Consider the following 22,360-nt stretch of genomic DNA (forward strand, 5'->3'; position numbering starts at 1 on the left):
TTTATGGAAGAGTGGCAAGAAGAAAGCCATTGTTGAAAAAAACCATAAGAAGTCCTGTTTGCAGACTGCAATAAGCAATGTGGGGGACACAGCAAACATGTGGAAGAAGGTGCTCTGGTCAGATGAGACCAAAATTGAACCTTTTGGCCTAAAGGCAATATGCTATGTGTGGTGGAAACTAACACTGCACATCACCCTGAACACACCATCCCCACCGTGAAACATGGTGGTGACAGCATCATGTTGTGGGGATGATTTTCTTCAGCAGGGACAGGAAAGCTTGTCAGAGTTGATGCGAAGATGGATGGAGCCAAATACAAGGCAATCTTAGAAGAAAACCTTTTAGAGTCTGCAAAAGACTTGAGACTGGTGCAGAGGTTCACCTTCCAGCAGGACAACGACCCTAAATATACAGCCAGAGCTACAATAGAATGGTTTAGATCAAAGCATGTTCATGAGTTAGAATGGCCCAGTCAAAGTCCAGACCTAAATCCAATTAAGAATCTGTGGCAAAACAAAAAAATTGCTGTTCACAGACGCTCCCCATCCGATCTGACAGAGCTTCAGGTATTTTGCAAAGGAGAATGGGCAAAAATATCACTCTCTAGATGTGCAAAGCAGGTAGAGACATCCCCAAAAAGACTTGCAGCTGTAATTGCAGAGAAAGGGGGTTCTACAAAGTATTGACTCCGGGGGGCTGAATACAAATGCACACCACGCTTTTCACATATTTATTTGTAAAAAATTATAAAACCGTTTATCATTTTCCTTTCACTTCACAATTATGTGCCACTTTGTGTTGGTCTATCACATAAAATCCCAATAAAATACATTTACTGTTTTGGTTATAACATGAGAAAATGTAGAAAATCTCAAGGAGTATGAATACTTTTTCTAGGTACTATATCAATGAATGAATGAATAAATAAAGCCATGCAATGACGATGAGGCAAGTGTGATAATCAAGCAATTGTCTCCTTACATGTCTTTAAAGCCATCATAACATTGAAAGGAAATGGTGGATTGGTGAAGTTATAATCTGCACAGGTCATGGTCTGATAAATATGTTCATATGTGTCAGGTTTAGTTTGAAAACTTTGACATGGTTGAGTGTTAGAGTTACCCACTTGTCCTCAGCTGTGTTTCCTAGAAGAATGGGATGTTTTTATTAGTAATTCTGCCTGTCTGTCATTTTGCCCTTGAGCTATTTTTATGAACAGTGTTTGTGCGCTTGGAGACGAGCCAGAAAACCAGTGTATGATCAGAGGGATTATCTCAAACAACAATCAGAATAAAACAGCCTCTAGTGCAGATCTGTGTATTCCTAGGGACAATCCCATCTCCTTTGTGTTGTGCGAGCCCAAAATCAAACTCGTGCACTTTAAGGCCTCATGCACACAGGGCGTTTATTTAACTCTCCTTGAAGTCAGCAGCGTTTTTACTGAAAAAAATGCCTGATGCTTGTAAAAGTGTCTAAAGCTTTTACAGGTGTCAAGCTCTGGAGTGTTAATTTAATTGGCAAGAATAAATGATTTATTCTGGCCATTGAAATGAATGAATGCTCAAGTCATTTAGTTAAGTTTAGCAGCTTTCAGCCTATTTTAGTAGTGTTAAGAGTTTTTTCTGCCCAAACTCTGCTGTTCCTGGACACACTGGCAGTGGGTTTTTTCTTGACTCTAAAAGCCCCTGCTACTAAAAGCTTCAAAAAGTCTATTTGTGCATAAACACATAAGAGAACATAGAGGGCGTTTGGAAGCAGTAAAATAAACAAACAACAACAGAAAAACCACCTGACACCCCTAAAAGTTGCTGCAAAACCCCCTATGTGAATGAGGCCTTAAAGTTATATTAAAGTCTTGTTTTTTTTAAATAACAAATATATCATACTTACCTGCTCTGAGCAGTGGTTTCACACACACACAGCAGCCTGGATCCTCCTCTTCTCAGGTCCCCCACCAACGCTCCTGGGCCGTCGGGTGCCCCCACAGCAAGCAGCTTGCTATGGGCCCACCCAAGCAGGTGTGCTTCAAAGCCGTAGCTCTGCATGTTCATTCACAAACAGAGACCCAGCTCAGCCCTACACCTTCCCTCTCCTGATTGGTGCACTGTCTGTGATTGACAGCAGCATGAGCCAATAGCTTGTGCCTCAGCCAATCAAGAGTGAGTCCCTAGAGAACAAAGGCTCTCATGGACATCGCTGGATTGGGAGGGGGTTCAGGTGTTTGGGGGGGGGGGCTGCTACACACAGGTTTTTTACCTTCATGCATAGAATACATGAAGGTTAAAAATTTGGAGCCTTTAGAACAGTGGTTCTCAACCTTTCTAATGCCGCGACCCCTTAATACAGTTCCTCATGTTGTGGTGACCCCCATCCATAAAATTATTTTCGTTGCTACTTCATAACTGTAATTTTGCAGTGGGAGGAGTAGTGCCACGTCATTGGTGTCAGTGGGAGGAATAGTGTCCCATCACTGATGTCAATGGGAGGATTAGTGCCCCATCATTGGTATCAGTGGTAGGAATAGTGCCCCATCATTGGTGTCAGTGGTAGGAATAGTGCCCCATCATTGGTGTCAGTGGTAGGAATAGTGCCCCATCATTGGTGTCAGTGGGAGGAATAGTGTCCCATCACTGATGTCAGTGGGAGGAAAAGTGTCCCATCACTGGTATCAGTGGGAGGAATAGTGCCCCAACACTGGTGTCAGTGGGAGGAATAGTGCCCCATCACTGGTATCAGTGGGAGGAATAGTGCCCCATCATTGGTGTCAGTGGGAGGAATAGTGCCCCCATCATTGGTATCAGTGGGAGGAATAGTGCCCCCATCATTGGTGTCAGTGGGAGGAATAGTGCCCCATCATTGGTATCAGGGGGAGCAATAGTGCCCCAACATTGGTGTCAGTGGGGGGAGGAATAGTGCCCCATCGTTGGTGTCAGTGGGGGGAGGAATAGTGCCCCATCGTTGGTGTCAGTGGGAGGAATAGTGCCCCATCGTTGGTGTCAGTAGGAGGAATAGTGCCCCATCATAGGTGTCAGTGGGGGGAATAGTGCCCCATCATTGGTGTCAGTGGGGGGAATAGTGCCCCATCATTGGTGTCAGTGGGGGGAATAGTGCCCCATCATTGGTGTTAGTGGGGGGAATAGTGCCCCATCATTGGTGACAGTGGGAGGAATAGTGCCCCATCACTGGTGTCAGTGGGAGGAATAGTGTCCCATCACTGATGTCAGTGGGAGGAAAAGTGTCCCATCACTGGTATCAGTGGGAGGAATAGTGCCCCAACACTGGTATCAGTGGGAGGAATAGTGCCCCATCATTGGTGTCAGTGGGAGGAATAGTGCCCCATCATTGGTATCAGTGGGAGGAATAGTGCCCCCATCATTGGTGTCAGTGGGAGGAATAGTGCCCCCATCATTGGTGTCAGTGGGAGGAATAGTGCTCCATCATTGGTGTCAGTGGGAGGAATAGTGCCCCCATCATTGGTGTCAGTGGGAGGAATAGTGCCCCATCGTTGGTATCAGGGGGAGCAATAGTGCCCCAACGTTGGTGTCAGTGGGAGGAATAGTGCCCCATCGTTGGTATCAGTGGGAGGTATAGTGCCCCATCGTTGGTGTCAGTGGGAGGAATAGTGCCCCATCGTTGGTGTCAGTGGGAGGAATAGTGCCCCATCGTTGGTGTCAGTGGGAGGAATAGTGCCCCATCGTTGGTGTCAGTGGGAGGAATAGTGCGCCATCGTTGGTGTCAGTGGGGGGAATAGTGCCCCATCATTGGTGTCAGTGGGAGGAATAGTGCCCCATCACTGGTGTCAGTGGGAGGAATAGTGCCCCATCGTTGGTGTCAGTGGGGGGAATAGTGCCCCATCGTTGGTATCAGTGGGAGGAATAGTGCCCCATCGTTGGTATCAGTGGGAGGAATAGTGCCCCATCGTTGGTGTCAGTGGGAGGAATAGTGCCCCATCGTTGGTGTCAGTGGGAGGAATAGTGCCCCATCGTTGGTGTCAGTGGGAGGAATAGTGCCCCATCGTTGGTGTCAGTGGGAGGAATAGTGCCCCATCGTTGGTGTCAGTGGGAGGAATAGTGCCCCATCGTTGGTGTCAGTGGGAGGAATAGTGCCCCATCGTTGGTGTCAGTGGGGGGAGGAATAGTTCCCCATCGTTGGTGTCAGTGGGGGGAGGAATAGTGCCCCATCGTTGGTGTCAGTGGGGGGAGGAATAGTTCCCCATCGTTGGTGTCAGTGGGGGGAGGAATAGTGCCCCATCGTTGGTGTCAGTGGGGGGAGGAATAGTGCCCCATCATTGGTATTAGTGACACCAATGATTGGGCACTATTCCTCCCACTGACACCAATGATACTTACCTTGCTGACCCCTGCTCCAGCCTGGGCTCGCTCGCTCCCTCCCTCTCCCATGGTACAGACACTTACCGGTCAGATGTCTTCCTTCTCCGGCCGCTCTCCTCCTCTTCACTCGCTCGATCTTCGCGGTGCCGCTCGGCTCCTCCTTTCCAAGCTCCACCTCCTCGCCGGTGATTGGCCGCCTGTGTGCCTCTGCTGAGCTACAGTTCCTGCGGCCAATCACCGACGAGGAAGGATTGATCCCGGGGGTGTGTCCAGATGACAGGGACGGCATGTCATCCCGCCCACACCTGGAGACGGATCAAGGAGCGGTGTCTCGGTTCCTAAGGCCATCGGAAATATGTGTTTTCTGGTGGTCTTAGGCGACCCCTGGGAAAGTGTCGTTCGACCCCCAAAGGGGTCGCGACCCCCAGGTTGAGAACCGCTGCTTTAGAACCACTTTAATTAAACACAAAGTGCATGGCCTCCCATATCACACACCCAAGGTCTTTTTTCAAACCCTGTAAACCATTAAACATGCTTCACACTCCAGCGCTGCCCTTCACAACATCCTTCAGTCCTGGCTGACACTCCTCTTCCTGGGTGAATGACAGCCAATGTCATTTAACCCATGTTCTGTTATCCCAGGTTGTCATGGACACATCCTCTGGAGTTGTGTCATTACATTGGTCTGGGCTTACAGGAGAATACTGCAAAAAGCATGTGAGCACCATTCTTTGCAGAGTTCAGGGCTTTGCGCTCCCACGCTGCAGTCTTATACATTCCTACGAGTACCGTAGTTTTTGCTCCATAAGACGCACTTTTTTCCCCCCAAAAAAGGGGGGGAAATGTCAGTGCGTCTTATGGAGCGAATATAAAGCGGCCGGTCCAGTATTTCTGCAGCCACCATGTCAGAATACCGGGCCGGCCGCTCAGCTGTTCTCTCCTGCAGGGCCTTACCTGTTCCTCGCTCCAGCGCTGCACAGTCTTCCCGCGCTGGCTTCTGTGACAGCCGGGTGCCCACTGCACATGTGCTGCGCTTTGTGAATGATCCGGTGTCTTCTGGGACACATGACAGGTCCCAGAATGCGCCGGGCCATTCACAAAGCGCAGCGCTTCTCGCGCATGCGCAGTGGGCACCCGGCTGTCACAGAAGCCGGCCTGGGAAGAAGAGAGGACATCTCCACGGAAGTGGGAGCGGGTACCTGTCAAATCCAGGTACCCGCTCCCCCTCCCTCCCCAAAGGTCAGCAGTCTCTGGTCATCCCCTGCACTGTCTGCAGTCTCTGGTATCCCCTGCACTGTCTGCAGTCTCTGGTATCCCCTGCACTGTCCGCAGTCTCTGTTCATTCCCTGCACTGTCCGCAGTCTCTGGTCATTCCCTGCACTGTCCGCAGTCTCTGGTCATTCCCTGCACTGTCCGCAGTCTCTGGTCATTCCCTGCACTGTCCGCAGTCTCTGGTCATTCCTTGCACTGTCCGCAGTCTCTGGTCATTCCCTGCACTGTCCGCAGTCTCTGGTCATCCCCTGCACTGTCCGCAGTCTCTGGTCATCCCCTGCACTGTCCGCAGTCTCTGGTCATCCCCTGCACTGTCCGCAGTCTCTGGTCATCTCCTGCACTGTCCGCAGTCTCTGGTCATTCCCTGCACTGTCTGCAGTCTCTGGTCATCTCCTGTACTATATCTGCAGTCTCTGGTCATTCCCTGCACTGTCTGCAGTCTCTGGTCATCCCCTGCACTGTGTCCGCAGTCTCTGGTCATCCCCTGCACTGTGTCCGCAGTCTCTGGTCATCCCCTGCACTGTGTCCGCAGTCTCTGGTCATCCCCTGCACTGTGTCCGCAGTCTCTGGTCATCCCCTGCACTGTGTCCGCAGTCTCTGGTCATCCCCTGCACTGTGTCCGCAGTCTCTGGTCATCCCCTGCACTGTGTCCGCAGTCTCTGGTCATCCCCTGCACTGTGTCTGCAGTCCATTGGTTCAGAATATTTTTTTTTTCTTGTTTTTCGCCTCTAAAACCTAGGTGCGTCTTATGGTCAGGTGTGTCTTATGGAGCGAAAAATACGGTATATGGCTGATATATTTACATTGTACATATAACCACTGTGACATGTCTCCATGATGAAGATTTGTGTCAAGAATTGAAATGCGTTGAGAGTTGTCATATCTATAATGTACAGCGCTGAGCTAACATTTTGGCGCTATATAAATACTGTATAATAATATGTATCATCATGTTCATATTTTTATATAGGCTGCACTCCACAGGGTTTGGAAAATAATTTGAGAACCAAAGTTCACTATAAGGGGGCTTGGTAACCATAAATTAAAAAACGTGATCATGGCGATACCCAGTTAGCCTGACACGAACTGTAGTGGTATGATGCAGTGATTAAAAGGAACTGTAAATAAAAAAAAAAAAAATGTACCGATATTGACTGATAAAAAAAAATTCCCTATCAGTATGAAGAACACAGCATATACACAAATAAATGTAATTTATTGAAAACATAAAATTGTTTTACCTTTTGCATAAAATGTTCAGCTACTTGTCTAGGCATGTGAATACAATAACATTTGTGTGAGTAAATTCTAATACACTATGCAGTGATGTTTCATCTTTTTAGCCAGCACTGGAAAAACTGCAGCTGGAATATCATTGGTTTAGCACTCAATTTTTCACGACTTTAATCTATAGAGTGGTCTCAATATTTCAGCTGTGAAAATAAAACACAGAGTGGGAGGGGTATATCACTTTTACCATTACCCTTAAAAATTTTAATTTTCAAGACCAGACCAATCCAATGTGGAAAGGACAACAAAAATTGTTATTCCACAGTATGGAAAAATCTATTGTGTGACTGAGACAATAGGTTTCTATATCGGATACATTTTAAGACCTGGGCTAAAATTAGGATTTTGGACTGGAACACAGTTCTTTCATAAAACCTTATATATTTTTTTTTTTATTTGGTTTTTGATAAATATTGGGCATACATTTCAGGTATTAGCTAGGTCCATAGTAGCTTTCATTTGGTCATTGCTTTCTCTTTGTATGGTGACTGTGACATTACCATTTTGAGTTATTAAGGGTGTGGCTTAAGTGGGAATCTCTCATCAGTGCCATCCCTGACACATAAACAGAGATTATGATTTAACGTGCCAGTAAGTAAGCAAAATTAACTTCTTATCAACAGAATCAGAAACTGAAATGTTCACATCAATGTCCGCCCATCACGTATTTTTAACATAATAATCCTTAAGTCAGTCAAGCAAACTAGGGCCACAATTAATCAAAAGACGAAAACCCTTTTATGGGGACTTGAACATAAAAAAGGAAACATTTACGATGTTAACATGAACATCTAGAAATTATAATTGTGTCTAGGCAGTACCTCAAATAATTTAGCCATTTTTTTTTTAAATTGCTCTTGGAAAATCACATAGCACTTGCTGTTACTAGACACTTTTGTGCCTCTTATAGCTGTATACCTGCAATGTGAGATCCTCTAAGGCAGGGATCTCCAAACATTTTAGAGAAAGGGACAGTTTACTGTCCTTCAGTCTTTAGGGAGTGGCAGACTGTGTCCAGTGGGAGTAAACAATGCCAAATCTTTGGTATTGGTGGTTGAAATAGTTGGTGTCAGTGGGAAGAATAGTGCCCTGTGTTTGTTGTCTTTGGAAGAAATTATACCCCATCATTAGTGGCAGTGGAAGGAATAATGCCCCATTGTTGGTGTCAGTGGCAGGAATTATGACCCGTAGTTGGTGTCAATGGCAGGAATAATGCCTCAAGAGCCGGATAACGGAAAGAAAAGACCACTGCTCTAAGGCACTGCTGCCACTGATTGCTAATCTCGAAATATTTGGAGTGAGATCTTGTGATGTCAATACGTTGCTGCTGTTTTCCTTGCTGGAGAGGAAGCTGTAGCTGAGGACCTACAGTGAAAGTATCTTCATGATTCTGCTTTATCCATTCTACAGACCAGTGCTTTTTCCATCTTCCTTGCAGACTCCTGATCATTACCTTACCAGTCATCAGATGGGGAGTCATTAGCTGGCAGCTCTGATACGAAAAAGCATAGCCCTGCCTCTAGGGCTGGGAAGAAAGGGCAGCTGCCCAGGGCACCCCTTCACGGCACACAACCTCCAGATCAGTGGCTTGCAACTATCAGGCTGCTTTGACACTTACTGCTGTCACACTGTGCTCTAACATGCCCACTCTCCCCCCATCATGAAAAAACACACAGCACATATGCAACTACCTTCTAGAAAGGAAGCAATTGGCTATGCATGTGCAGTGCACACTCCATGCCAGCTGAAGCAAGGGGCAGAGAATGGGCAGAGGGTGGCACACCCATTCTATGGTATGCATTAGGAATGGAAGATGGGAGCACAGTTCCCTAATCTTGCCATGGGCACTGAACCTGCCTGTCCCAGTAGTGCCTGCCTCTATCCACCTGCACACAGAGATATAATGCAAAATCATGTTGGATGATCAGTAATGAGGAACGGATCAGTTGCAGGAAGACCACAAAATATACCGAGGACTAGTCCTTTGACTCCTGCTTGCCTTTTTTTTGTGTAAATATTCTACAGTTCGTTTCTTTTTCAGGCTTCAAAAGGGGAATATGGATTGCATAGAAGGAACCTTCAAAAACATGGAAAAAACATAAAAACTCCAAGCAGACACATGTTGCCTGGAAGTACTTGGAGCTGATAGCCCTGGAGTCTCGAGTTCTTCTCTATAAAAGGCAAGATGTCTTTTCCAGCACCCTGCAATAAGATGAACCCCCCCCCCCCCCCCCCAAAGATTCCAATGGAACAGTGAAAATTAAGTCTCTACAATGCAGTGACTGCTATAATCTATAAGCAACTAGAATAATCACTTAATATGCCCTCAGTGGACAGGTGTGTCATTAAAAGCATATTAATAATGTATATTGTACTTTGGTAATAGGTACTAAAAGTATGTGCACTCTGTAATTATGACATTGATACATGTGCAAAATGAAGGCTCGTTTACACCTGCGTTGCCCTCTGAAGATAGATCTCTGTTAGATCACTTTCAGAGGATGTTTGACAGGCAGTTGGGATGCATAATTGTCACTTCCTTGCGGCCTGTCCTCACCCTGAGAAGACCACACCACTGCACCGCAGGCGTGTGCATTGCAGGCAGTTGTGGGCAGTTACAGCACAGCCCCATTTACCTGAATGGGTTGTGTTTGGTGGTGGTACTAACCACTGAACGTGAGAATGATCAAATTTTTGCTACAGCCGCGAAGCAAAGCATCACGTCCATGCCATATGCACAACCTATCTGGCTGCCTTTGCATCTTGGGGGTAGGGGGTGTAAGCAAAAACCACAGCTCGACTGTCTATTTTTATCACCTCTCTGACCACAGGTGTAAACAAGACCTTAAAAACAATACAAAACAATACTTTTCCTTGTATTTAATTTGAAACTTATATCTGAAATATTTAGTTTTTTTCCCTAAAATAACATCTCCAGGACAGATGTATCATGAAGGATGGTCAGGAAAGGCCATTGCCCAGGGTACAAAGGATAAAGTAACTAGTGGGAAAAATAAAATAAAAAAACAACAAATTAAAATGCCTGATGTCTAGGAATATGGCTGCCAATTAAATTAATTTTTATCATAGCTGCATATGCCTTTCTGTAATTTAAACTGGAAAATTAGGCAAAGAAAATTGTAAATAGTCTCAACATATGAAAATTGGGTGTCCCTGAAAAGTTTGGGTTGTTTATTATTAAAAGCGATCCTTAGTAAACAAACTCCCCGCTTACCCTGTGTACCAAGACTAAGCAATTGTAAACCACTAATTTACATACTTTTCCCATAAAACAGGTATGCGTCCAAAAGTGGCCATGTAGAAGCTGTGTCAGAAAAGATTCAGTCACTTGATTGTTTCTCCGGCACGGACTCTTTATTCGTTGAAGATAAAGTTTCTGTCCTCTCTTTCAAGACTGAGATTTCATTTTGCAGTTTTAGGATACTGTTGTCATACTGCATACTCTCTAGAACATGCTGGATCTCTAAAGTCTCTGAGATTATTTTCAACAAAGTATCCTCGGTATTAAACACCTGTACGGTCAACTCGTTAATCCTTTTGTCAAAGTCAAGCATCTCGTTGGAAACCTTGAGTAGAGTCCGCACAGCGTTGTCAATAACTGGCAAACTGTCAATGCACTCTACCAGTTTTGGCTCAAACTGGACTATGTTTTTCTGAACTTCTTGGTTCATGTTGTCCAACTCATTCTGATGTTTTATCAGATCCTCAATAGCCTTGGCATCGTAGTCCAAAACATCAGTGATACGTTGAAGATCTTCATCCTCTTGTCTTTTTACAGTTCTAAAATTCCTTGGTGTACTCTCTTCAAACTCTTTAAGCTTCTCAGAAAGCACTTTTAGAGTTTGGTCAGCCGAGTTAATCTTTGAAGTCATCTGCTGATGGAAAGACTTGGTGTCAGACTTTACCGAGTTAGTCTCCAGGTTCATTTCATCCAGGTTTCTCTTCCATGTATCTGTGACATTTTGGAACTTAATGTTGACATTCTGCATCCTTTTGGAAAGTGCCTGCTCATTGGTTTGAATGCGATCAATGTCATTATGAAGGATAGATATTTGTTGCTGTAAGTGGTTTACTAGGATAGATGATGCTGTAGCTTCTGCTAGGGAGTTGTCTGCGGACACGAGCTGCAAGAGAATGCCCATGTGCTTAGTGGACACAAATGACTGTTTGAAAAGAATTCAAAAGCTAAAAAGGGTTGTTGAAAGAAATTGAAATGTTACATTTGGGATATATTAAGTTTTGAAATACAAGAGGAAGAGGATCCGAGAAAAGGAGGATCAGGGTTGCTCTGTGCAAAACCATTGCACAAAGCGGGAAAGTATGACATGTTTGTTATTTTTTTAGATTTTAAACTTTTAGAATCACTTTAAAGCGTATTCAAAACAGGCGTACTTAAGTATACGCCCATGCAAAGGCCATGTTTCACTCCATGTGGATGCATAGGAGTGCTGTACATCCTTGTGCAGGCAGTCCCATTCATGCCAGTTGAGATGCAGTAGCTGCACAGACACAGCTGCTACTCCCAATTTGACAGCCATGTTGGTGTGGGTCCCTGAACACAGACAGTGTGCGCTTGGGACTGCCTGCAAGGGGATACATGGAACACCTTTGCATCCCTGTGCGGGCAAACTTGGCTCTTGCATGGGTGTATGCTTATGTACACCTCTGTGATCGAGGCCTAACACATCAGGCTTACAACTAGTTGACTTTGCCCAGCATGGCTGGCTGTATCTGGCAGCAAGATATGTTCTGAAGCTCTAATATGATAAAAAAAAAATATTCCTGATCAGCACACTGATTGAGTACTGCTCCAAGAAAGATCATATTAAAGCTATACTGTCAGTGCAGTGTCTCTCCATAGCTGCAGCTGTTCAAGCCATTGGGAAGTCATTTTGAAATAAGAGGAAGAAGGTCCTAACTTTGCTTCTCCAATAATGTGTGTAACATTATACATCGGCCTACCCCTTGTTTAAAACTGAACTATGGCCTCTCATTTAAAAACAAAATACAGTGCAGCACCTAAGTAATCAGTAAGTGCTTCAGTTAACAGTTTTATCTTGGTTCCCTTGTAAAGCGCCACAAATACCTGTTGATCCTGCCAGCGAAGTCCACCTAATGCAGCTTCCTGTGATGACGTGGCAACAATGCTGCACTGCTCCTAAATTCAGAGCAGAGTTGTCACTCATGTATGCTGTTCCTGTTTCTACTACAGAGGGATGAGATGTGGCTATCAACATTGTCAGTCAAACCTAGTCCTGCCCACTGCTTTCTAGATTGACAACAATGCTTTTGTTGCTGAAACCCTCCCAGCGTGAGCTACAATGTCTGCGAGGGAGAGTGTGTGAGACACAAATGAAGGAGGAGTCGGCTCAGTCAGGGGAGGTAAAGAATTTTTTGCTTACTTTATGAGGCTGGATATGGAGCTTGTTCAGGCTGTCATATGGAAGCCTTTAGATCAGGGGTCCTCAAACTACGGCCCGCTGAGGCCATTTATCCGGCCCGCCGGCAGGGGTGTATTTTCCGCGAGGAAGGGACAATAAGTACAAGTGCGGGCAGGGGGCTGCTGTACCTTACTTGGCTCCGTGTCCCAGTCCCACGACGATCCGATCCAGTCCAGGAAGCTCTGCTCCTTCATTCACTCCGGCCACTCCCTCACTCCTGCCGCTCGGCTCCGCCTCATCACCGGTGATTGGGCGCCAGAACTCAGGAAAGGCACACAGGCGGCCAATCACCTGCGAGGAGGCAGAGCCGAGAGGCCCCGCGAACATCAAGGGAGAGGCCGGAGTGAAGAAGGACAGCTGACAGGTAAGTGTGCCGTGCTGATGGCGCTGCTGCAACCAGGCATGCTGGCTGCAGCAGCACCATGCTGGAGCAGGGGTCAGCAAGTTAAGTGTCATTGGTGTCAGTGGGAGGAATAGTGCCCCATCATTGGTGTCACTGATAATAATGATGGGGCACTATTCCTCCCACTAAAACCAACGATGGGGCACGATTCCTACCCCCCACTGACACCAACGATGGGGCACTATTCATCCCCACCACTGACACCAACGATGGAACACTATTCATCCCCACTGACACCAACGATGGAACACTATTCCTTCCCCCCACTGACACCAACGACGGGGTACTATTCCTCCCACTGACACCAATGACGGGGCACTATCCCCCCCCCCCCCCAAACACTGACACCAACGACGGGGCACTATTCCTCCCCCCACTGACACCAACGACGGGGCACTATTCCTCCCCCCACTGACACCAACGACGGGGCACTATTCCTCCCCCCACTGACACCAACGACGGGGCACTATTCCTCCCCCCACTGACACCAACGACGGGGCACTATTCCTCCCCCCACTGACACCAACGACGGGGCACTATTCCTCCCCCCACTGACACCAACGACGGGGCACTATTCCTCCCCCCACTGACACCAACGACGGGGCACTATTCCTCCCCCCACTGACACCAACGACGGGGCACTATTCCTCCCCCCACTGACACCAACGACGGGGCACTATTCCTCCCTCCACTGACACCAACGACGGGGCACTATTCCTCCCTCCACTGACACCAACGACGGGGCACTATTCCTCCCTCCACTGACACCAACGACGGGGCACTATTCCTCCCACTGACATCAACGACGGGGCACTATTCCTCCCACTGACACCAACGACGGGGCACTATTCTTCCCACTCCGCAGTCTCTGGTCATCTCCTGTAGTGTGTCCGCAGTCTCTGGTCATCTCCTGTAGTGTGTCCGCAGTCTCTGGTCATCTCCTGTAGTGTGTCCGCAGTCTCTGGTCATCTCCTGTAGTGTGTCCGCAGTCTCTGGTCATCTCCTGTAGTGTGTCCGCAGTCTCTGGTCATCTCCTGTAGTGTGTCCGCAGTCTCTGGTCATCTCCTGTAGTGTGTCCGCAGTCTCTGGTCATCTCCTGTAGTGTGTCCGCAGTCTCTGGTCATCTCCTGTAGTGTGTCCGCAGTCTCTGGTCATCTCCTGTAGTGTGTCCGCAGTCTCTGGTCATCTCCTGTAGTGTGTCCGCAGTCTCTGGTCATCTCCTGTAGTGTGTCCGCAGTCTCTGGTCATCTCCTGTAGTGTGTCCGCAGTCTCTGGTCATCTCCTGTAGTGTGTCCGCAGTCTCTGGTCATCTCCTGTAGTGTGTCCGCAGTCTCTGGTCATCTCCTGTAGTGTGTCCGCAGTCTCTGGTCATCTCCTGTAGTGTGTCCGCAGTCTCTGGTCATCTCCTGTAGTGTGTCCGCAGTCTCTGGTCATCTCCTGTAGTGTGTCCGCAGTCTCTGGTCATCTCCTGTAGTGTGTCCGCAGTCTCTGGTCATCTCCTGTAGTGTGTCCGCAGTCTCTGGTCATCTCCTGTACTGTGCTCGCAGTCTCTGGTCATCCCCTGTACTGTGCTCGCAGTCTCTGGTCATCCCCTGTACTGTGCTCGCAGTCTCTGGTCATCTCCTGTACTGTGTCCGCAGTCTCTGGTCATCTCCTGTACTGTGTCCGCAGTCTCTGGTCATCTCCTGTACTGTGTCCGCAGTCTCTGGTCATCTCCTGTACTGTGTCCGCAGTCTCTGGTCATCTCCTGTACTGTGTCCGCAGTCTCTGGTCATCTCCTGTACTGTGCTCGCAGTCTCTGGTCATCCCCTGTACTGTGTCCGCAGTCTCTGGTCATCTCCTGTACTGTGTCCGCAGTCTCTGGTCATCTCCTGTACTGTGTCCGCAGTCTCTGGTCATCTCCTGTACTGTGTCCGCAGTCTCTGGTCATCTCCTGTACTGTGTCTGCAGTCTCTGGTCATCTCCTGTACTGTGTCCGCAGTCTCTGGTCATCTCCTGTACTGTGTCCGCATTTGTTCATAGTTTTTTTTTTTTTTAAACTACAGTCCCGCCCTCCAACGGTCTGAGGGACAGTGAACTGGCCCAGTTTTAAATATTTGAGGACCCCTGCTTTAGATGAACATTAAAGCGGCAGTAAACTGTAAAAAACAAAACAAAAAAAAAACCCAAAACAAAAAAGTTTTCCCCTGCAAGGCAAAGGAATATTGTGCTAGTATACATCGCATACTAGTACATTATGAAAGACTTACCTTTAAAACTAAGCCCCCCAGCGGCGCGCTGTCACCACTGCAGTAGCTCCCATCTTCACCTGGTCTTGATTGGCCAAGACGCGATGATATCACTCCTGCACGCGCGGCAGTCTCGGCCACAGCACACAGCTCTAAAGGAACGGCACAGGTATGCCATTCTTACAGAGCGCATGCGCTGGTGCACATTTAGGAGATATTAATTTTACCTACAGGTAAGCTTTATTAGAAGCTTACTTGTAGGTAAAAAGTAATAAAAATGACAGTTTACTACCTACTACTAATTCACTTCAAATAACCAATTGTTAAAAGCAAATTCCTGTTTTCTTATTCCATCTGCACTAGACTGGATGATTAATGTGATCATTTATACAATTTATTGTGTAAAGTTACTTCACTTTATAAGTAAATTTTTGCCATTTTTTAAATAAAAAAAACAAAAAAAAAAAAAAACAATTATCACTACTAGTTACATTTTAACACTGCTAAGCCCCTGCAGTTCTTTGCAGCTGTTTGCAGCAAGAGGAGTGGCAACAAGACTGGTTGGAGAATGGGCAGCAGTTAGCCTATGGCCTACCTGTAGCAGATTTTTCCCTCTTTACTAACTTACCACGTCTTATTCTGCACGGTGTCTGTTTGTAAACAGCTATTTTGTAGAGGCAGGGCTTTGCTTCCTTATGTCAGAACCTCCAGCAAAAAAAAAAAAGTAGTGAGCAGCACAGTAATGACATCACCATATCTAATTCCCAATCACCTGGGACTAGCGGTCAGAGGCAGCAGTGCCTCACAAAGTAGACATACAGGAGTACCTAGGAACAGTCACATACACAGAAGTATGGTTTTTCAGAGTTCTGCTTGGGCAGATGTTTCTCTATAACAGCAAAGCTTCACTTTTTGCATTCAGGTCCACTTTAAAGTGAAACATTAGTCAGAAAATTAAGTCCTGCTAGATCACTGCAGACTGGCACCTTTTGCAGGTATAACGTAAATCGTACTGTTTACAATTCAGTAATGCACTGTCTCACCCTACTTTGCCCATGCTCAGTTGCTCTCTATTTTTCGGCACTGTGCTGAATTTGTAGAGGCCGATCTGCTGATGCTTAACCACTTGCCCTCCTGAGGATTTACCCCCCTTAATGACCAGGCCTCTTTTTGCTACTCGGCGCTGCACTAATTCAACTGATAATTGCGCAGTCATGCAATGCTGCACCTAAACGAAATTTACGTCCTTTTTTCACACAAATAGAGCTTTCTTTCGGTGGTATTTGATCACCTGTGCGCTTTTTATTTTTCACGCTATAAACAAAAAAAGACCAAATATTTTGAAGAAAAACTATATTTTTTACTTTCAGCTATAAAAAATATATAGTAAACTCAAAGTTAGTTATAAATTTAGGCCAAAATGTATTCTGCTACATGTTTTTGGTAAAAAAAATCCCAATAAGTGTATATTGATTGCTTTTGTGAAAGTTATAGCGTCTACAAACTATGGTGTAGATACTGCAATTTACGAAATTTTTTTGCTATACAACGCTGCGCTAGTTTAACGGACAATTGCGCGGTCATGCAATACGGTACATAAATAAAATTTATGTCCTTTTTTTTTTTTTTACACAAATAGAGCATTCTTTTGCTGGTATTTGATCACCTGTGCACTTTTTATTTTTGGCGCTATAACCAGAAAAAGTTTGAAAAACAAATATTTTCTCATTTCGGTCATAAAAAATATCTAAAAAAACCCTAAAATTTCGACATAAATTTAGGCCAAAATGTATTCTGCTACATGTTTTTGATTAAAAAAATCCCAATAAGTGTATATTGATTGCTTTTTGTGAAAGTTATAGTGTCTACAAACTGGTATAGATAATGGAATTTACACAGCTTTTACTTTGACTGCCCATCACATTTCTTGAGGTGCTAAAATACCAGAATAGTACAAAAGCCCTCAAACGACTCCTTTTCGGAAATTAGACACCCTAAGCTATCTGCTGAGAGGCATATTGAGTCCATGGAAGATTTATTTTTTTCCCACAAGTTTCTGGAAAATGACAAAAACTTTTTTTTTTTTTTACACAAAGTTGTCATTTAAAAGATTTATTTCTCGCACAAGTCATGGGTATATGTGGAATTACACCCCAAAATACATTCTGCTACTTCTACTGAGTATGGGGATACCACATGTGAGACTTTTTGGGAGCCTAGCCACACACAGGAGCCTGAAATCCAATGACCACTTTGACAGCCTGAAGGTGCGTAACTTCCTTATTACACTTCCTCACTACCTATCACAGTTTCGAAGGCCCTGACATGCTAGGATAGCCCCAACCCCCCCCCCCCCCAAATGACCCCTTTCTGGAAAGTAGACACCCCAAGGAATTTAAAAAGAGGCATGGTGAGTATTTTGCAGATCTCATTTTTTTCTCACAAGGTTTTGAAATATAAAAAAAATAGAAAAAATATGTTTTTATTTTTTTTCTTCATTTTCCAAAAACTTGTGGCAACAAATGAGATCTGCAAAATACTTACCGTGCTTTTTATCAAATTCCTTGGGGAGTCTACTTTCCAAAAAGGGGTAATTTGGGGGGGTTAGGTGCTATCTTGGCATTTCATGGCCTCCGAAACTGTGATAGGTAGTCTGGAAGTGTAATGAGGAAATAAAGCCCTTTAAAAGCCTGAAGGTGCTTATTGGATTTTGGGGTCCTGTACTTGGCTAGACTACCAAAAAGTCTCTCACATGTGGTACCCCCAAACTCGGCAGAAGTAGAAAAATGTATTTTGGGGAGTAATTCCACATATAACCATGGCATGTGTGAGTAGTAAATCATTTAAGTGACAATTTTGTGTAAAAAAAATATATATTTATTTTTGTCATTTTCCAAAAACTTGTGGTAAAAAAATAAATTCTTCTATTGATTCAACATTCCTCTCAGCAAATAGTTTGGGGTGACTACTTTCCAAAAAGGGGTCATTTTGGGGGGTGGGGGCGTTTTATGCCCAGCATTAGATTGTTCACATGAAAAAAAAATCAGTATTTTTTGCTAGGAAATTAATTTAAACCCCCAAACATTATATATTTTTTTAAAGCAGACACCCTAGTGAATAAAATGGTGGGTACTACAATTTTTTATGGCACATAGTACTCGCACAGCGATTTTTCAAAAGCAATTTAAAAAAAAACAAAAAAACACTTTTTTTACTTTTAATGCACAAAGACACAATATATTGGCCAATTGTTTGGTAAAGTATAAAAGATAATGGTATGCCGAGTAAATAGATACCAAACATGACATGCTTTAAAACTGCGCATGCCCCATTCAATGGCGACAAACTGCAAACATTTTTAATATCCATAGGCAGCGCTTTAAAAGCCACCATTTTAGATTTACAGAGGAGGTCTAGTGTTAGAATTACTGCCCTTGATCTGACGTTCACGGCAATACCTCACATGCATGGTGCAACCGCTGTTTACATAACGGCACAGGGTCAAGGCTTGTGCACACAGGTGTGCGTGCATGGGAGGGGTGATTTTTTTTTTTTTTTTAGTTATTTTGATTTTTTTTTAAATTATTTTTACACTGTCCCTTTCATTTTTTTTTTATCACTTTTACTGCTATCACAGGGAATGCAAATATCCCCTATAACTTCAATGGGCATTGTCATATATTCTTTTTTGAGAAATCTGGGGTCTATCAGACTCTAGATATCTCCTCTGCCCTTACATTATCTAATCAAACCAAAATCGGTGTGATCAGATGCTTTCCTAATTTACAAATGGCGCTGTTTATATCCTGCTAAACTGAAGTGATGAAATGCTTGTAGCTTCTGAATTCTTAGACTATAGAGATGATTGGCATCATTCTGGTGTCCAATCAGCTCTATGGTCAGCTGGCAGAAACACCGGCTGCATTCTCAGGTTCCCCTGATGGCACGGGACTGCCCGAGAAGGCCGTGGAAGGCAGCGCGGGAGGGGGGACATCATTTCCCACTGCTTGTAAAAGTAATCTTGCAGCTAATTAGCCACTAGGATTGCTTTTACAGGAAAGCCGATCACCGTCTGAAAAAAACGACACCAGGATGATGCCTGCAGCTGTAGGCATCATCCTGGTATAACCATTCAAATCCAGTGATGTACCAGTACATCGGTGGTCCTTGTTGGGTATATATACTATGTTCTTTTTTTTTTTGTATGCAGCCAGTGGACTGAATGAAAAAATGAGAAGAAATCTCAGCCAGAAAAAATGTGTGGTATGCCCACCATTAGAATATACCGCTCTGCATCCACCCACTTCTAATGGTGGGCACACATTAGGTCACACTTTGCCACAAGTGCCAGTTCCAAAATTGAATAAATGTCTAAATAGTGGCACGCTTGAATAAAAATTGTCCACGTATAAGTGGTACCCCATATGGAGAAATGATGACACCAAGTCCCAAACTATCTTGCCACTGCTCCTCATGTAGTCTGGGCATCTGGGCGGGCTCCACGTGACTATCTTTTCCCTCGTAAATCCAAAACTTATGAGTATAGCCTGGTGTCCTCTCACAGGTCTTCTACATCTTGACCCCATATCTGGCACGCTTGCAGGGGAGAAATTGTTTGAATGCAAGGTGGCCAGAAAAATTAATGAGGGACTCATCAACGCAGATGTTTTGCTGGGGAGTATAGACATCTGCAATTTAGGTTAAGGTGATTTGCGAGGGGCTGAATTTTGTGGAGCCGGTCAAATTCAGGGTTACCCCGAGGGTGACAGAGTGTATTGTCGCTGAAATGCATAAAATACATTATACTCTCATATCTATGCCTGGCCATGGCAGCAGAGAACACGGCATATGATGAATCGGGTCTGCGGACCAATACAACCACAATTAATTTCTTTTAGTAATGCCCATGTTGAGGGTTAGGCCCAAAAAAAATGTAAATTTGAACACCGTAATGAGTTTCCATGCGAATGGTCTGGCAAGGTTTGAATTTGGGTTGGCGGCAATAAATTGTTGTGCATATAAGCTGCTTTGATCCACAATCAACGCATACAGATATTCCGTGAAAAACAGCTCCAAAAATCAAGGAGGTATGTGAAAGACCAGGATGTACTAGACCGCTAGTACTCGCCAGTTCACCAAAAGGTAGAGCGGCACTAGTACTGGCACTCTGCTGCATATGAGAGTTATCAAAATTTACCGGCAAGTGCTAACAGAGATCAGGCCTGATTCTGCGAACACTGCGGTTTTGTGTGCAATGTATCAAGCGACAGTGACCTACTGACACTGCACTTGCTGGGGGAGAAGGGGGGGGGGGTAAGCGTAAGGGCTAAACGCAGGTGCCGGGGCTGATCCCGCTAACGCTGCGTTTTTTGGGACGCTATACTAATGTTAACGCTGGTATAGTGCTGATCTGATCAAAGATATTGACCCGTTCAGACACTATACTAGCAATGGAGGATTATTGTGCATGAGCGTGCTCCTGCCAATCAAGGGGTTAAATGTGATGACTGGTGTACTGACAGGCAATCTCATGTTATCTGGGAGGGGCGTGAAAACCACGGGAGCGCGAATCACACACACACATATATATACATATGTGATTTTGCGCACCCATGCTGCCCTGTAGTAGCATTTCTGCTACAGGGCGGTCATGAAGCAGTTACAGAAGCGGTTACGTCGCTGCGTTACTTTAACTGACAATTGCGCGGTCATGCAACACTGCACCCAAATTAAACTTACATCCCTTTTTTCCCACAAATTGAGCTTTCTCTCGGTGGTATTTGATCGCCTGTGCGTTTTAATTTTTTGCGCTATAAAAAAAAAGGCTGACAATTTTGAGAAAAAAAAAACCAAGATTTTGGACTTTTTGCTATAAAACGTGTCCAGTAAAAAAAATTAAAAAATCTAATTTTGTCACAAATTTCATCCAAAATGCATTCTGCGACATGTCTTTGCTAAAAAAAATCCCAATACGTGTAAATTAATTGGTTTACATGAAAGTTATAGCGTTTCCAAATGGCGGGAAAGATACTGGGATTTTTAATTTTTGTTTATACTAATAATGGCGGCGATCAGCGACTTATGGCGGCGATCAGCGACTTATGGCGGCGATCAGCGACTTATGGCGGGACTGCGGCGGACATTCTGACACTGGGGGGGAACTGACTTGGGATCACTGACATCCCCAGTGACACCAATACAGTGATCAGTGAAAAAAAAAACCCACTGACACTGTACTAATGGCACTGGGGAGCAAGGGGTTAACATTCTTAGGGTTTACCGTGTGAGGGGAGTGTTTTATTAGGGAGGGGGGGTGTGTGCTGGACGGGGGCAGGCTGATCGAGGGAGAGAAACTCTTCTCTCCCTCTTCAGCTTGTCACGAGCTGTCAGGGAACTGACACAGAGCAGGGCTGTGTGTAAACAATGCAGCCCTGCTCTCTGTCAGGGATCACCGCAAATCCCGGGGAAACGGCCGGTAATCACCGGCCGTGACCCAGCGGCTGACACCCGCTGCTGACACCCGCGGGACAGGTAGGGCGGGCGCGCGCCCCCTACCGGTTTTGCAAAACTACGTTTTAAAACGTGGTTTTGCCCAGCCGTGCCGCCCTGCAACCGTTTTAATGCGGTGGCTAGGCGGCAAGTGGTTAAAGATTTACTGCTGCTCAGGGGCTCCAGGCTTAAGCAAAATGGCAGCTTCCAATAAGAGGAAATAGGAACAACACTGGAGGCAATCTACAGCACACACTAATTTTGGTAGCAGAGTTATTAGGCTGCATGCATACTAGTGTTTTTTTTTTTAAAGCTCCTAGAAGCTATTTTCAGCATACGTTTTTCTGCTGCTAGAAGCTAGTGTTATCCTATGTGTCCATGCACACTACTTTAGGCTATTAACATTTTTTGAGCTTCAGCTTCTCAAAGCAGAAACAAATACAGGTTTTTGTAGAGTGTTTTGGAGGGTTTTTCCAGCAGAAAAAAAACCCATAAAATGCTCCTAAAACACTATTAAAATGCGCTTAATAGTTTATTTTTCCCCTCTACATGTACTGTAAAAACACGATTGGTTCCTCCTCATTTCTTTTACCGGTCATGCTGGAAAATTTTGTGAAAAACGGTTGATTTTTGCAATCATTTGTGGCAAAAGAACTACCATGGTTTTGTTTTTCGGCCAAAAAAAAAAAAAAAAAAAAAATCGGCCGATAAACGAACCGTCTATGGCCTGTATTAGGGAAATCCATTATTTTACAGGTTTTTTTTTTAATCACTTTATCTTCCTGGTACCAGCACACTGTGTACAAACCATCTCAGAATTTTCATACTGCTTTTCCTTGAGATCTGCAGAGAGCTTAAAGCGGAGCTCCACCCAAAAGGGGAAG

The 22,360-nt window shown here is 45.1% G+C and overlaps 1 protein-coding gene across 2 annotated transcripts in view; it reads right to left on the reverse strand.

Annotated features, from left to right (window-relative positions):
* The window catches only part of IKBIP (IKBKB interacting protein), a 36,441-nt gene that overhangs the window by 9,353 nt on the left and 4,728 nt on the right, over positions 1-22,360 (reverse strand). Inside the window, exon 3 of one of the 2 annotated variants that reach the window (XM_089671189.1) lies at positions 10,175-11,039. The exons of the other annotated variant lie outside the window; for it this stretch is intronic. Coding sequence (XP_089527315.1) covers positions 10,236-11,039 — 804 coding nt within the window. The 3' untranslated portion in view covers positions 10,175-10,235. The remainder of the gene's footprint in view (positions 1-10,174; positions 11,040-22,360) is intronic. 2 annotated transcript variants of the gene reach the window in all.

This window comes from Staurois parvus, unplaced genomic scaffold (genome assembly GCF_062004578.1).
Source record: "Staurois parvus isolate SC_StPar_1 unplaced genomic scaffold, SC_StPar_1.0 ptg000101l, whole genome shotgun sequence".
NCBI classification, from domain to species: domain Eukaryota; kingdom Metazoa; phylum Chordata; class Amphibia; order Anura; family Ranidae; genus Staurois; species Staurois parvus.